Below are 15,507 nucleotides of genomic sequence, written 5' to 3' on the forward strand. Positions count from 1 at the left end.
AAACATAGCTTATGCTTCTAAAAATGACACATATGACGAATAGGTCGAAGTCTCATTCAACCATTCCAGCGTACTTGATATGTGCATGCCTTCAAGTGAAATAAGACATAACAGTCTATAAAAATGTAAGCATTCACATTCTTTTTCTCAAAAGAGCATACACATGTCCAACTTGTGACTAAGATATGCATTCTTATCATTATCATGTTCATTCTTAGAAAACCAATGCACTCTTGCATTACAAGTCATACGATGAACATGCACTAATTCAACCATTCTCGTGTGAGACAAAGAAGTGTCGCTCACATGAGTAAGGGCCTTCAATTTCTCAAACTAAGGGTCCTTCTGTTGCGCTGTGATGATCCTGTCGAAGATATCAGGTTGCACTACTAGGCTAGCTAACTTGATTAAGCTTTGGCCTACAACAAAGGGCCTCCACGCAATGAAATCTTCTAGTAGTTTTCATCCCTCACCAAGGCAACTAGATAGAACACCATTAGTCTTCCTACTAAGCGCATAGGCTATAACATTAGCCTTATATGGATGGTAGGACAAATAAAAGTTATAATCCTTAAGGAATTTCAATCATCTACATTGTCGCATATTCAGCTCTTTTTGAGAAAACAAATACTTCAAGATCTTATAATTTGTGAACACTTTGAATTGATCACCATACAAATAATGTTGTCATATCTTTAACATGAAGACTACAACGACCAATTTAAGATTGTGGGTCAGATAGATGTGCTTGTGAACCTTCAATTGATGCAATGCGTAACCTATAACCTTACCATGATGCATCAAAATGCACCCCAAACTCGTGCTTGAAGCATCCAAATAGATTACAAAACCGACACTACCTGATGGCAAAGACAAAACTAGAGCTGATGTGAGTGTCTGCTTAAGCATATGAAAACTCTCCTCATACTTATTTGACCACTCAAACTTGACTCCTTTCCTCAAAAGCTTCATCATAGGCAAAGCAATACAAAAGAAGTCATGAATGAATCGACGATAATAACTGGCCAAACCAAAAAAACTTCTAATATCATGGATGTTCTGCGGTTGTTGCCAATCTAACACTACCTCAACTTTTGCAGGATCCATGGCTATGTCATCTGTTGAAATCATATGGTCAAGAAAAGAAACATTTTGAGTCAAAACTCATATTTGGAGAACTTAGCATAGAGTTGGTGCTTTCTAAGAATCTTTAATACAACATGCAAATGCTCTTGATACTAACTCTCATTCTCTGAATAGATCAAGATATTTTCAATAAAAACAATCACGAAAAAGTCCAAGAATAGCCAAAAAATATGATTCATCATATCCATAAATGCAGTTGGGCATTCATGAGTCCAAATGGCATCACCACGAACTCATAATGCCCATAACGAGTGTGAAATGCAGTCTTAGATATATCCTCGAATTTAATTCGTAGCTGATTATACCCAAATCTCAAATCAATCTTTGAAAAATCCTTAAAAGATCACAAACAAAACATATATTACAACAAAAGTCATACAAGCAAGCATAATGCGTAAAAGATATAAACACGAAGGTCTAAAATGAAGCGTTACCTTAGACCTTTGCAATTGATTGATGAGGTCTTCGATACAAGGTAATGGATATTTATTCTTATAGTGACCTGGTTAAGCATTCGATAATCGATGCATAACCCCATCGATCTGTCTTTCTTCTTTTCGAAGAGGATGGGTGCTCCCCACGACAATACGCTCTGTCGAATAAATCCATGCTCCAACTCATGTAGTTGCTTCTTCAGCTCCTCCAACTCAGCTGATGCCATACGATACGGAGCTTTCGAGACTAGAGCAGTCCCTAGCAAAAGCTCAATGCCAAACTCAACAGCACGAAGTGGAGGAAGTTCCGACAGTTCATTCGAAAAAAACATCTGGGTAGTCCCGCACTACCACCAACTCTTCCAAAGATGAAACCTTAGGTTCTACAGAAGTCAAACTCACAAGAAAAGCAATATCTCCTCTGCTCACATATTTTGAGCCTTTAGAGATAAAACAACATGATGTCTTAGGGAAGGTCTAAACACACGATAAGCAATCTCGGGGCAATCAGATCCTGATAGGACCATTGTGCTCTCATGACAATAAATAATGACATAGTGCTCATAAAGCCAATCAATGACGAGGATAACATCAAACTCAGTCATCTCGAGCAACACAAGATTAGCAGGCAAATTCTACCTACCCAACTCAATAGATAAATTAGGCAAATAATGTGCACAAATACATTTATCGCTGATAGGATTACTAACATTGAGCCACATTATTCAGAGATTTTGCAGGCAACTGTAACTGACAAGCAAATCGAGTGAAAATAAAATTGTGACTAGCACAACTATCAAACAACACCAAGGCGTCTCGACCTGCAACCAAAATACTACCTTAGATCAAGTCACTATCCTGTTGAGCACTCCCAAAAGTTGCATATACTCTGCTTGTTGCCTTCTTCTGCTCCCTCTTCTACTGAGGTTGCTTGCCCTTCGCTATCTGTTCAATTGCTCTCCTCTCATCGTTTTGCTTTTTATAGCATGCATGAACAAAATGGACACCCTTGCTGCAATAATGGCAAGTGGACTATTGCCACCATGAACACGCAAGCACTTTCTGCATTGCTCCTCTCCAACAGGTTAACTCTGAAGTTGTTGTTGCCTTCCCCCAGTCCGAACAAAAGACTTCTTGGCAGGCGGGGTGAATCTTTGTTTCCCGTGGAACTTCCTCTTCTCCTACTGCTAACCTCCACTAGACTGTTGCCCCTGCGATTTCCTCTAAGTCTTCACGTATGAAGCTCAATCCTTTTCAAGCACAGTGGCCACCTTAATGGCCTTGACAAGTGTCTCAAGTCCTCGAATCAGCACCTCGGTTCAAAGCGCATACTTCAAACCATGAGTAAACTTTGTCACTCTCTCTTCGTCAATGACGTACACATGTGGGCAGAAGCATTCGAGTTCTCTGAACTTGGCGATGTAATCTGGCAAAGACATAGCTCTATGGTGGAGCTCCAAAAACTTTTGAATCTTCTTGGCCTTCTCATGCTTCAAAAAATAGGCCTTGAAAAACACCTTGGTGAACGGTACTAAAGCCACCTGACTCTCGAATCTAACCTGGTGAATTGTCTTCCACCATCGTAGAGCTTGATCCGTCAATCGATAGGTGGCAAAGTTCACCTATCAATCTTCAGAAACTCAAAAAACACAGAATATACCCCCAATTTCCTTAATCCAGTTCTCAGCCATGATCGGATCTACCTTTCCCTTGAATACAGGAGGGTTCATGTCCATAAACTTCTTATATCCAACCTCTCCCTCTGCATTTTGGTATCGCTCTGCCAAGTTCTGCAAGTTGGCCCGCATGGCATCCATAGCAGTCGATTGCCTCTGCATCACCCTAACTACGGTGGCCAGAGTGTCCAGGAGGTCATTCATCCTCTCTGCCAATGCCATCTGGATGGGAAAAGCAAACACACACACAAGCGATATGTGAGTCCTAACATATTTTTAGGTTTTACGCAAACACCATACATCATACAATGTTTTTCACATTTCATAACACCACATCACATATGTGCACATCAAATAATCATTTATAACTCAGATACATACCTACGAAGGTGGTCTTGCTCGCAACTTGAGGTCACTCTTACCCATGCTCTGGTATCAACTGTAACGTCCCTCAAAATTTTAACTTTTTTAAAACTTTCTCAAAACCCAAAATTTTGAAAAAAATTAAAACTTTTTATTTGATATAAAGTTTTATATGATTTTTTAGAGTAATATGCCAATAAGTTCTTCTATGACCACATTTTAACCGTTTCAAATATTGGACGACCCGCCTGAGCGTATATTAACCTCCTAGTATCAGATCCAATATGGAATCACCCGTATATACAACTTGATTGAGGTTATTACTCTAAGGATCATCACCCATAAAAAAATGTGAAAGACAAAATTCATTTAAGGTTTAAGACAATTGAGGAGTTACGTAGAGATTTAAGATTTTGAAATTATCTGTGTAAACATTGCATAAAAGGAAATATAGCATTTATAAGGATTCTTATTTCAAAATAGTATAAGTCCTTAAATGTAAATATACAGAATAACAATGTTTAATTGTGTACAAGTTTATAAAAGTCAAAATGTCAGGATCTTCCAGGGATCGTAATAGGTAAGCGTGGAGTCTTCAGTTGCGCAGCAATTTGTCCCTCAACTCAATCATCTAGGAAGGTATCTGTAATGTTGTAGAGCATCAACCACATGCTCGTAGGAAACCCAAAACTAAACTAAAAATGCATATCAAGTTTGTAATGATACAACTAAAGTGTGATTTTCATTATTTTATAAAATGAGGATCAAGAGAATCCACAACCAAGCATTTGCCAGAATGAGTGAATGGACACAAAATCCACCTATAAAAGAATTTTAATAGTTAGAAACAAGATTTTAACTCGAGAATAAGGATGATTCCATTATTTTATTTATAATATCTATTTTTTTATAGGTTTTACAGGGTGACCCGATTTTGTTTTCGTAGAAAGGAAAGGGCAGAAGAGAAGAGGGTGCCACGACACCCACTTTCATGACACACAAACAAAACCCTTAATCTAAAACTTGTTAGGCCGAAAGGAGAGAAAATAATGAGCTAAACAAAGAGATGTTTTTTTATCAATATTTTTTTATTCATGAATTTTAGTATTTAAAGATTTGATTGCACTGTGTACTCTATTTATGTGAAACTCTCTAAATTGAAAGGAAAACAAATAATAAATTGTACATACAGACATTTTCTATTATAAATCAATTAGTGGGCTAGCGAGAATTATAGATACAAACAGGTAACAATGAATTGGTTTATACCAATAGGGGGGCTCGGGTAGTCTGGTAGGAGAAACTAGTGTATGTCACCTTGTGTTGGGACGTTGCAGGCTCGAAACCCAATGGTATAGTTGTATAACTGGTAGGGGTCTGTCTAACCCCAGCTTGCCATTAAAAAAACAAAACAATGACTTGGTTTCTTTCAAGAAACCGAAACACATTTGCTTTTAAAGAGGGCGATTACTTTGGAAGGTGATCACTGTAATTACTAGATCCTGGGGGCGAGGGTCCTAGCTTAGGAGTTTTATGTCACCAGGATATCAATTGTCTCTGGTCTTCGATATTGTTTCTCCAGGTTAAAAATAAATAAATAAAACAAAACAAAAAACTAAATCCATGTTCAACCCGACAGCCCAATTCTTTTTATGATTTGGCATAAACCAGTTTGTTTAAAGGCCCATGCTCAAGACTGGGTTCATCTGCTTTGAATGCTTTGTCGAACGTTTTAATGGTTGGACAACCTACCAAAACAATTTCTCCCATTTTGTTGATTTTCTGCACAATTACATATCATCTCTGCTCAATCTCATAAACAACCCTCGTTCAAAAAGCAGCCAAGTTATTTATGCATGTCTTGCTAAGTTTGATGGTAGAACATCTATACTTGCCCATATACATGATCGAATGCCCCAGTAAAGTATGCTTGTATGGTCAGGCCTTCAACTTCTTTATCAAAGAAAAGCAATTCAATAACCTGTGACACTTGAATTTTCTCAGATTAGTGTGATTGCAAATCACAATCACAACACTTTCTCAAGTTTAGTGAAACATGAGAAAGTGCAAGTTGTGATTGTGATTCCCACTTGAGAATGTTTCTCCCTTGAATCCTGTGAAAGTTGGTGTCACAAGACTGACCTTGTGATCAACAATCATAGCTTTTGGATTCTCAGCTGTAATTGCTCATCCCACCTGTGACCAAAGCAAATGTGTTCAGAATCCTTAGTATCAACCTGGAAAAGTTTTGCATAAGAGTCAATTTGAAAAGAGACTGCAGGATCCAAAAGAGACATTTCTATTACCAGTGATCTAAACTGATATTGTAATGACCCCAACTAATCCTCGCAAAAATAGTAAAAAAAAAATAGACAATTGCAGAAACAAACCCAAGGATTCGGGGTTTCGCATATTTAATATACCAAACCACAAATAGACTGTGCATTGAATCAACAAAGAATAATCAACTTTATTAATCAATGAATAATGTCAAATAACTTAGACAATAAAATCATCTATGACAAGGAGCCACTCTGTCAAAAAACCCATAACTAGTCACAGGACGCGCAATCTTCAGCTAGCAAGTCAAACCATCACTGAGCACCCAAACATGTAAAATAGTTTTTGAAAATAGATAAGAATCAAAGTCATTTATACGAATTTCTCTAAAAATTTAAACAGTAAGAAAATGGCATAAACCAAATTCATGCATAATTTCAGAGGTATATCACAACGATAATTCACCATAACCAACTTACAATTCAAGCATTTAATAAATATCATGCAATAACAATTACCATGTGAAACAAAATAAGCATGAATGCATGAACTAATGCAGAACAATAAATATACATGATTCAATGCATATGCATGAATAACTTATTAAGTTATTTATCAGAGTTGCTTTTGCATGCATGTCCCTATTAAATGCACACAATTTTAGTTTTCATTTTTCCTTAAAGTCGTTGATACTCAAAACAGGCACAAATTCTTGAAGCCCAAGTTAAGTTCTCAGTTGTAGTTTAACACAATTTGTATTTTATTACTGGATTTCACACTCGTCCCTTAACCGATATCAGGAATCAATACCATCCATTGAAACATTAGAAATCAACATCAAATGTCGGGACATCAGAAAAATCAACATCCACTGACGCCACTTTCTTGATATACCAAAACTACAGCTGAGTCAACAACACCCCAAGCAAAGTGGTTAAATCTCTCTAAAACTGTGGCCGAGAAGTGAAAGACCATATCGGGTTCAAGGTCACAATCGCACAGAAAGTTTTAGTATCCTCACGGTTTCTTCAAAACCACCATCCAAGATTCTCACATTGTGGATGGGACATCAAGGAAGAGATTAATTACATTGTTTGGTCTATTTTACCTTTTTAAACAATTTCAGGTTCTTTATGCAAGAACTGTTTTGCAAATCAACATGTAAAACTAATTTCAGGCCCTGGCCCGCACAATTTTAACTGTGCAATTAATTTTAGAAAACCAATAATTTTCATAAATAAATTTTATAGTGCATAAATTAAAGTCAATAACATTGAAGCAACACGTGCTCCTGGACCACACAGCCGTAGTGGTTCACATCTGACCACAAAAGCATCTCAAAGTGATTTATGCATCTTTTGCAAAAAATTTAGTGAACATGCAACACACCTTATTTCAAACATGTCCACAATGCGCATTTAAACACACAACATGAATGCATATAAAGTCAAATGCATATACATGTGAAAAGATGCTTGCAACACACATTATCATGATTCATTTCATGCATAAACACCCAAACATGCACATGATCATATTTATGCAAACATCAAAATAACTTCAAAAATTTTATATGTATGATATGCACAATTACAACATGATATTTGAATGCATAAACATAATCAAATATATAACTCTGCAGTCAACATGAATGTGGATCTGAATATAATAAAAACTGTTTAGATATAACATACTTGGCACAGTAGCAAATATGATCAGATTGCATATCATACTCATTAGCAAAACTGATCATATTGCCTATGCACACATCCATCAGCAGCATGACCAGATTACACATGCACCAAAGCTGCCAGAACTAGTCACATTGCACCATGAGAAGACCTTGGCCAATCTGATCGGGATGCACAAGCACACACTCTATCAAATCTAATCAAATTGCACATAACACACCACTCGGCAATCTGATCAGATTACCCATGTGCAATCAGTGTCAAATCCGATTAGATTACATGTGCACAACAATGCCTAAATTTCATCAGATTGTACACCACACCCAACTCGACAAAATCTAATTTTTCAATGCATAACCCTACTCAACAACATGTTATCAACATGTCATTGCTGCACAAAAGTGAGTAACATGTTGTCAGCATGTTGTTGGTGCAAAATGTGCACCGCATCATGTTGTTGACAGTGTGGTATTGTTGCACAAATGTGCAGCAATGTGCTGCCCAGATCAACACAAAAACCACATATGTATGCAACGATAATCAATCTATAATTTATCAAATAATCAAATTTGATCACAATCAACTAAACATGTATATACAAGTCCAATAATAGTTAACATAACATCATAAGTTCAGATTGATGACAGCCAACATAAAATCAAAGTTGATAACAATCAACATAAGAGCTTGTAGACAGATTTGATAATAGTCTACAAAAATACTTGTAATCAAATATGATATAAGTCAACACAATAACAGAAATCAGATTTGATAATAGCCCATCAAAAATACTTGTAATCAAATCTAATATCAGTCAACACAATAACAGAAATCATATTTGATTACAGCCCACCAAAAATACTTGTAGGCAATTCGGTAGACAGTCATCAACTTATATAATCAAATTTAATGACAACAAAATAGCATGCAAGCAGTTCTTATAACAGCTAACAAATTTGCATTAGACTAGATTTGAAAACATCAATAAAGAATATATACAGCAAGTCTGATCAGCCCACACTGACACGGCATGTGGGCCAGTCTGATCAGATTGCACCCAAACCCAATAGTGCCAACTTGATCAGATTGCTCATGCTCATATGTATCAGCAATATGATCAGGTTGCACAACATATGCAAGACAACCATCTAATAAGATTGCTCAGGTAACTCCTCGGGAATCTGATCAGATGTCTGTATCAAATCAAGAGGATAAGACTGATCCAGCCCAAAAAAAATATAACTTATATGTCAATCAGCAGGTCTGATCAGTCTGCCTATAATGCATACATGCAACTTAGTTTGGATCAAATATGATCCCAAACCATATATATATATATATATATATATATATATATGGAACATCAACAATCATGATCGTTCTTGGCTAAAAAGAAGAGATCGAACGCTTAAACATAGGTTAACACATGCTTAATCAGGGAAAATCGATGGCATGCTTACATCAAATAAAAAACATGAACCAGATTTAAAACTACTTCTCATGCGAATCTAGAGAGGAACCCGTACCTTGAATCAAATATAGAAAAATATCAAAAATTGATGATTAATCGGTAAGAAAACTAGTTTTTTCCTCTCCTTCCTCTTCTTTTTCTTCTTTTTTTTTCTTTCTTTTTCCTTTCTTTTTTTTTTTCTCTCTCCCATGAGTTTGGGCTCTCTCTCTCTTAACTCTGATTCTCTCCTTCTCTCTCTAGAAACATGAGTTTCTAGAAAGGGGAAAACCACCCCTTTTATACTATATTATCTCTTACTTTTTATTTTATTATTTTATTTCATATCTAAAAGATCTCTCTAGAGGGTGACATCCCCACTAGAGAACTCTCCTTTTAGAAAGTAGAGTTCTACCTCTAAAGGTTATCCTCTTTTATTTATTTTTATTTTTTTTATTTACTAAAGGATTATCTAGAGGGTGACGTCCCCTCTACAGAACTCATTTAGGTAGAGTTAGACTTCATGTAAAACTCCACCTTATCTATTAAATAAATTCAGATTTTATCTAATTATTTTATTATATTAATTATTTAATGTTTAATTATTAAATAATATATTCTAAAAATATTTTAGAGGGTGTCACCCCCCTCTGAAAGTCCTCCAATAGTAAAGTTCTACTCTCAATTTAACCATTAATTTGATTTTAAGGTTTTAAATTAGCCATATTTGAATTTTGAATTCAAATTCGGATCCAAGATCCAAATCCACATCCAAAATTCATATAGAACCTACCTAGACCAGATCTTAATTAATATGGGTCCTAAACTAGGTGTAGATCCATACCAAATTGAATTAAATAGAGCAGATCCAGTTTGATCCAATCCATAAAAAGGTAAAAATAGGGGCAAATCATTTTTGAAAAACGTAATTTTTGGGTCAACCGTAACTCAATTTCAGAGAAAAAGGGCACCAACGTGCTCAGAATGACGAGACACATCTAACAATATACATACTTGATTTTCGCCTGTGAATTTTACTTGAATTTCGCTCAAATTTAAAAGTTGAAAACGAAAAATTTCTCAAACATTAATTGTCTCATTTTGGTCTTGGCAGTGGGCTCTAGGCCACGGCCAAACCCAGCTGACATCACCCATAATTAAAGATATTTTCTCATGATTTTATCAATTTCATTAAATATTTAGTTAAAAAATCATAATTTTTGAAATTAAAAATCATGGGAAAACACCCGATATTACATATAACTTTATAGATAATCATTGAATCAGAAATCATGGGAGACAATTACAAACTACTTACCATTGAATCAGAAATTGTGGGAGACATTTACCATCCTATCTATTTCTTGAGAATCTCATGTACTGCTTTAGCAAATGGGGATCCAAAACATTTACTGCTTATACATTGTTGCATATGCAAGCTGCAGTAGCAGGACCCATCTTTATTATAATCTTGCTAGTTTCCTGACAAGCCTTAGGCTTCCATGGAATTCTTAGAATGATCTATAAATGTAAAATTCTCATAGTGCCAATTTTTTATTACTGAAAACGTTCAAGATATTTGTGGAAGAAAGCATTATGTTAGTTTACAGGTAGAATAGTTTATTTTTGTAATACCATATGGTGAAATTTCCACTGTCAGGCTTATTTAAACTCAATTTAACACAAACACATAAATGCACACAATAAGAACGATTAACGAGATAATTGCTCCACCATCTAGGTAACATTGGCAATTTTCCCAACACAGTAATGGTTTACTAATATATTTACTGATTCAAGAATAAGCTATTAAGCACCAGGATCCACCAAAGGGAATAAATAAAAGCTCATTACAACTTGCACATATTACTTATGCCTATACAAAACTCACAGAATTGATATCGATATGTACACGAGACACATTTACATTGAGTGCCCTACCACGTGTCACAAGTTGCATAGCTTCGGGTAGTTGCTTTTCCAGAAACTGGAAAATGGTATTCCTTTATTGCAACTTTAGCTTCAGATAAGTTTTCTACCAACCTCCTATCAACAATATGTTACACAAAAATGTACAGTCCTCATCTGCAGAAACAAAACTTGTCATTAGTTTCTATAACTGATGCCAGTTTCGGAGTACAAATGTAGAAGTATGATTTGCTGAAGAATGGTCTAGAGACATCATAAAAACATAACATAATCATGTATGCATGTATTTGATGAATATGAGCATACTGGCAAAGAGTTAGCATGGTTGTAGCATCATAATAAGAAGACGTGTAATTGTCTTACGAACATGCTTGAAGAAGGATACAGTTTTTCCTGAACTAGAAAAATGAAAATTCAACACGTGCATGCATGTGCAAACTTGCAACAAGGGTACACCAAGTTTAAATCTCGTGAAAGAGGATTACAAACTGTGTTAACATCTATTCCAAAAAACAAAGGTATTGACATGACCTGATGCGATCCAACTGAGGTCAGATCCTTAAGTGTCAAAGCTACACATGGCATTGGGCAAGTATTCTCCTGCAAGCACGATTGTCACGTGTAAAGAGTATCCAATGCAGCACAAGGTAAACATCCAAAACTACACCTAGAGACATTACCATTAGGCTGTGTCTTACCAGCCTAATGTTCTACATGCACAATTAACATAAAACTATGTTGCTCTTGGTACTTGTATGGTTGTCCTAGATCATTATCACATAAATAAGGACATGGCACAAGACACATGTTACGGCTGGCATGAGAAGGGGGTTTTGTAAACCTAGGATAAAAGGAGACAGCTCTTTGTATGCATGTGTATGCCTAGCACCAATAGGCTTACAATCTAAAATAGTATAGCGTGAATGCCATCCTAAAAGTGCAAATTCCAGAACTATATGATAAAAATTTAAAGCAAAAGTGAAAATGACAAATTTTAAAGAGGGAAAAGGCTACAACAAAATATAGCGTCACTATCATCACGCATACACGCATGCACATAATTAAGTTAGGGGACATGGTGTTGTCCATGACCTAACACAGGTTTAACGACGTGCATGAAGCATAATGGTATGCTTGGTGTCAATGTTAATGCCACGTTTGCTAAGTACAATGGGGAGCAGATCCAGTGATCGAGCCAGCGTACTTAGTAAACTATGCTGGCCCCACAAAACACAGAAAATCACTACGCATGTAGTGATTTTTTGTGTTTTGTGTTTTACACAGAAAATCGTTACGCGGTAGCGATTTTTTGCGATTTGTGTTTTGTGGGCCAGCATACTTTACTAAGTATGCTGGCTCGATCACCTAACCACGCCTCAGTACAATGTCTGTGAAATAGCCTGTATCCACTATGCCTTCACTAAATAAGATTGAAACACAAAATTCTTCAACACCGGACAAATAAATTTAGGAGAAATATTTCCCAAAAATTGATGTTTCTAACTTACGCATATGCTTAGTTTGAAAAAACTTGAAAGACAAATGTAAACTAAACAAGATAATAGCACAACTTGAAAACTTGTCACAGAGACCAGATACTGACAAAATTTGAGTAGAGCAATTTGAGAAATAAATGAAATTAGAGCTTCCACCAATAGAGTGATAAGTAAAACAAAAAGAGAACTGAAATTACTAAGAGAGAACTAAGAATGAACTGTACCATCATACAAAACTGAAATTATTGCCATGTGGTTTATAGTTGGCTAAGCAGCCACTTGAATGCCACCCAATATGCATTATATCATGTCATGTGCTGCTATTGTGTTAATGTACCCATAATTGCCAACGTCATGTATTATCCCATGTATGTTTGATGACGACACGTGCATCATGTCAAATAGATGCCTGAACAGCAAAACTCCACAGATAAAGGCAATAGAAATTGTTGAATAAGGAATACTGTTAATGATATTTTCTTCATAAAATTTGTGCAGATTTACGTAATTGGAGCATCAGACATAAACTTGACTGAAGAGTTAGATTAATCTAAGAAAACGAGACAATCTAGTAATAAGGTAGAGAACTCGACATTATAATGTGCAACAGTTAACAAACTTAATTTTAACTTAAAAATTCAAGCACGAATTTCAAAAGATATCTATCTCAAAATAAGACAGACAAAACAGCAAATAAAATTCAGCTTTACCCACTTACGAAAGGTAACAATATAAATGACTTACCTGTCACTTACAATCCAACTTTTTACTTGCTTGAATATCTGCTATCAGCGTTTTCCTGAAACGAGGCATATCCCTCTGAAAAATCCAAATGCATAATAATTGAAATCAATCTATCTTCATCAATCATAATAATGAAAAAAGATAATAACAGTGATACTTAAGAATACCTGACTGAAACTAAGAGTTTCCCCTTGAGATAAATATTCTATGTACTTTAAAACAAAAATTCCACAGTCATGCCTATAACATGTACAAATTTTTGTCATTTACGAGCATATAATATATTAGAACATTTCATATTTGTAAAAATATGTACACCAATATGTGCAAAAATGTGACTTAATCATAAATAGTATTTACCCATTTTCTTGCTGTGGAACATCAATAAAATGCCGGTGTGGCCAATCACTCATGCTAAAGTTGAAGTTTTCTTCAAAAAAAATAACCTGAAACTATAAGTTGTTAAAAAAGAAAACTGTTTAAATCATGAAAGTCATACAGAATAAAAAAAAATAGTACCAAATCATTGATATCATTGTTGCAATGATGTGTAGTGTTTAACGAATTAAAAAATTCAAGCTTTTTTTCTCTTATGTTCAATACATAAAGAACCCAGTGGTTCCCATCCCAATGGCCGGGAATAAAAATCTGCAAAAGGTAAATCAATTAGTAAAGGTAATACAGAGCAAAAAGCTATCCTAACTGAAGGCTCTTAAGTTCAAATTCCATTAGGGGCAACTTCTCAACTTGAATGTAAAAGAAAACAAACAAATACATAAAGAAATGAGTAGGCACTTACAATGAACTAAAATGGGAAAACAGGACAAAGACATAATACCTTATCACAGTTCTCAAAAGAATACCCAATATTCTTTGTCTCCAAGTGAGCACGGGCCCCATTTAGTCTTAGTTTAACCATTTGCTGTAGGGGAAAAGGAAAATAATGATTCTAGTTTCATTAGAACTTGAGAATTATAATAAAATTTTACCATAAAATAGACACTGAGGAAGATGCATCTTAAATGGTTTTGATCTCTGTGTAGAGAATAATGTCGCCTCCGCAATATCTCTATGTACTCTTCCATGAACTGCAGAAAGAAAGTTTGTCTTACAATGAAAACCACCAAAATTTACATGACTGAAGTCAAGCCAGCATGGTAAAATAAGGTGACAGCCATGGACATTTAATAACAAATCTATAAGACTTACATCACTAGTCAACCATTTATAGCCACCTAAGCTCCGCACCTTCTCATCCTTCACATATGTGCTTCTGTCATGTCCATCCTCTATCATCTGTCTCTAGGAAACAATACAAATTAAAAAACACTGTCAAATATTAAGGTAAAAACATAAAATTAGAAGTTCCTATAAGAATTACCAAAACTAAAGTGAATAATTCCAAAAAAGTATTGGACTTTAAATATCAAGTCAAACTATAACTATTCAACTATTATTTTACCTCTATCATATCTATCTTTTCATTAGGCCACTGATGTTTTTCATTGGTTCTCTTTTGCTTGTGAAAACCAGACACAAATTCTGATCCACAATTTTCATGAACTGGCCATTTCCTCTTAAGATTCTTAATGAATCCATTCTGCTTGAGAGAACAATTTACTTTTACATATTTTCTGTGGGGAGTCGTTAAGTCTTCTTGCGTCATGTCTTCAGGGCTATGAAGAGGCACTTCTAGATTGGTCCAATCTTTTTTGACATCCTTAAGTTGACCATATGCCTCTTTCTCTATGCTTTTGAAACATTCTTCATTAAGAGTTAGTAACTGGCCTTGCACTGCCTCCTCAAGCCTAAAATCAGGAAGCATTTGCACATCAAACACCTTCTTTTCCAATCTCCCATCCACAAGTTCAATATTTATTTTTTCCTCCATGCTTTTCACTTTGCTTTCAGTGCACTGTCAATAAACAACTCATTGGTTAAAAAATCAAACAAGCAAATAACATCCAACAGCATTAGGCTAATCATCGGGTAAAATCTGAACTCACACAGACAATGTTGCAGTTGACAAGAAAATCTGATCTCATACAGACGAATCCAGAATACGTTCTGTACTTCTGGATTTGAGTAGAAAACAAGTCAGATGCAGATTTAGATATTGTGGAATGTGACCAGGACCTTGTTAAAAAGTGTATATATATATATATATATGTTATTGTATACAAATATATATTTTAATATATATGTATACCTTTGTAATTTGTCATGCACACCAGGGGCATTTTTGTCTTTTGTCCCTTGTAATTAGAACAGTCCACTAAGGACTATTTTGTATTTTTTTCA

General features: G+C 35.3%; 2 protein-coding genes across 2 annotated transcripts; both read right to left on the minus strand.

The window, feature by feature from the left end:
• Positions 1–1,324: 1,324 nt before the first annotated feature.
• Positions 1,325–3,478, minus strand: LOC149822536 (uncharacterized). The gene is made up of 4 exons (XM_089980296.1): positions 3,284–3,478; positions 2,920–3,202; positions 1,649–1,839; positions 1,325–1,480 (listed from the first exon to the last, which is right to left on the minus strand). Exons 1-4 carry the CDS (start codon positions 3,476–3,478, stop codon positions 1,325–1,327), a joined length of 825 nt encoding a protein of 274 aa, XP_089836422.1.
• A 7,265-nt stretch (positions 3,479–10,743) lies between these two features.
• Positions 10,744–15,097, minus strand: LOC149822537 (ubiquitin-like-specific protease 1A). Its single transcript, XM_089980297.1, has 9 exons — positions 14,669–15,097; positions 14,416–14,502; positions 14,196–14,294; positions 14,045–14,128; positions 13,726–13,854; positions 13,567–13,652; positions 13,374–13,446; positions 13,207–13,281; positions 10,744–11,122 (listed from the first exon to the last, which is right to left on the minus strand). Exons 1-8 carry the CDS (start codon positions 15,095–15,097, stop codon positions 13,210–13,212), a joined length of 1,059 nt encoding a protein of 352 aa, XP_089836423.1. The 3' UTR covers positions 10,744–11,122; positions 13,207–13,209.
• Between the last annotated feature and the right edge of the window lie 410 nt (positions 15,098–15,507).

This window comes from Nuphar pumila, chromosome 11, assembly GCF_984573655.1.
Source record: "Nuphar pumila chromosome 11, dmNupPumi1.hap1.1, whole genome shotgun sequence".
NCBI classification, from domain to species: Eukaryota; Viridiplantae; Streptophyta; class Magnoliopsida; order Nymphaeales; family Nymphaeaceae; genus Nuphar; species Nuphar pumila.

What these genes read in the sequence shown, in the direction of transcription:
- LOC149822537 (XM_089980297.1), bottom strand. Translation starts at nt 15,097, where the DNA reads ATGGAGGAAAAAATAAATATTGAACTTGTGGATGGGAGATTGGAAAAG. An exon ending in AAAAGATAGATATGATAGAG is followed by an intron (nt 14,503 to 14,668) that starts GTAAAATAATAG and finishes TCCTAGAGACAG; the next exon opens with ATGATAGAGGATGGACATGA. An exon ending in GTTCCACAGCAAGAAAATGG is followed by an intron (nt 13,447 to 13,566) that starts GTAAATACTATT and finishes TACATGTTATAG; the next exon opens with GCATGACTGTGGAATTTTTG.
- LOC149822536 (XM_089980296.1), bottom strand. Translation starts at nt 3,478, where the DNA reads ATGGCATTGGCAGAGAGGATGAATGACCTCCTGGACACTCTGGCCACC. An exon ending in AGTGACAAAGTTTACTCATG is followed by an intron (nt 1,840 to 2,919) that starts GTTTGAAGTATG and finishes AGCTTTTGCTAG; the next exon opens with GGACTGCTCTAGTCTCGAAA. An exon ending in ATTATCGAATGCTTAACCAG is followed by an intron (nt 1,481 to 1,648) that starts GTCACTATAAGA and finishes TGATCTTTTAAG; the next exon opens with GATTTTTCAAAGATTGATTT.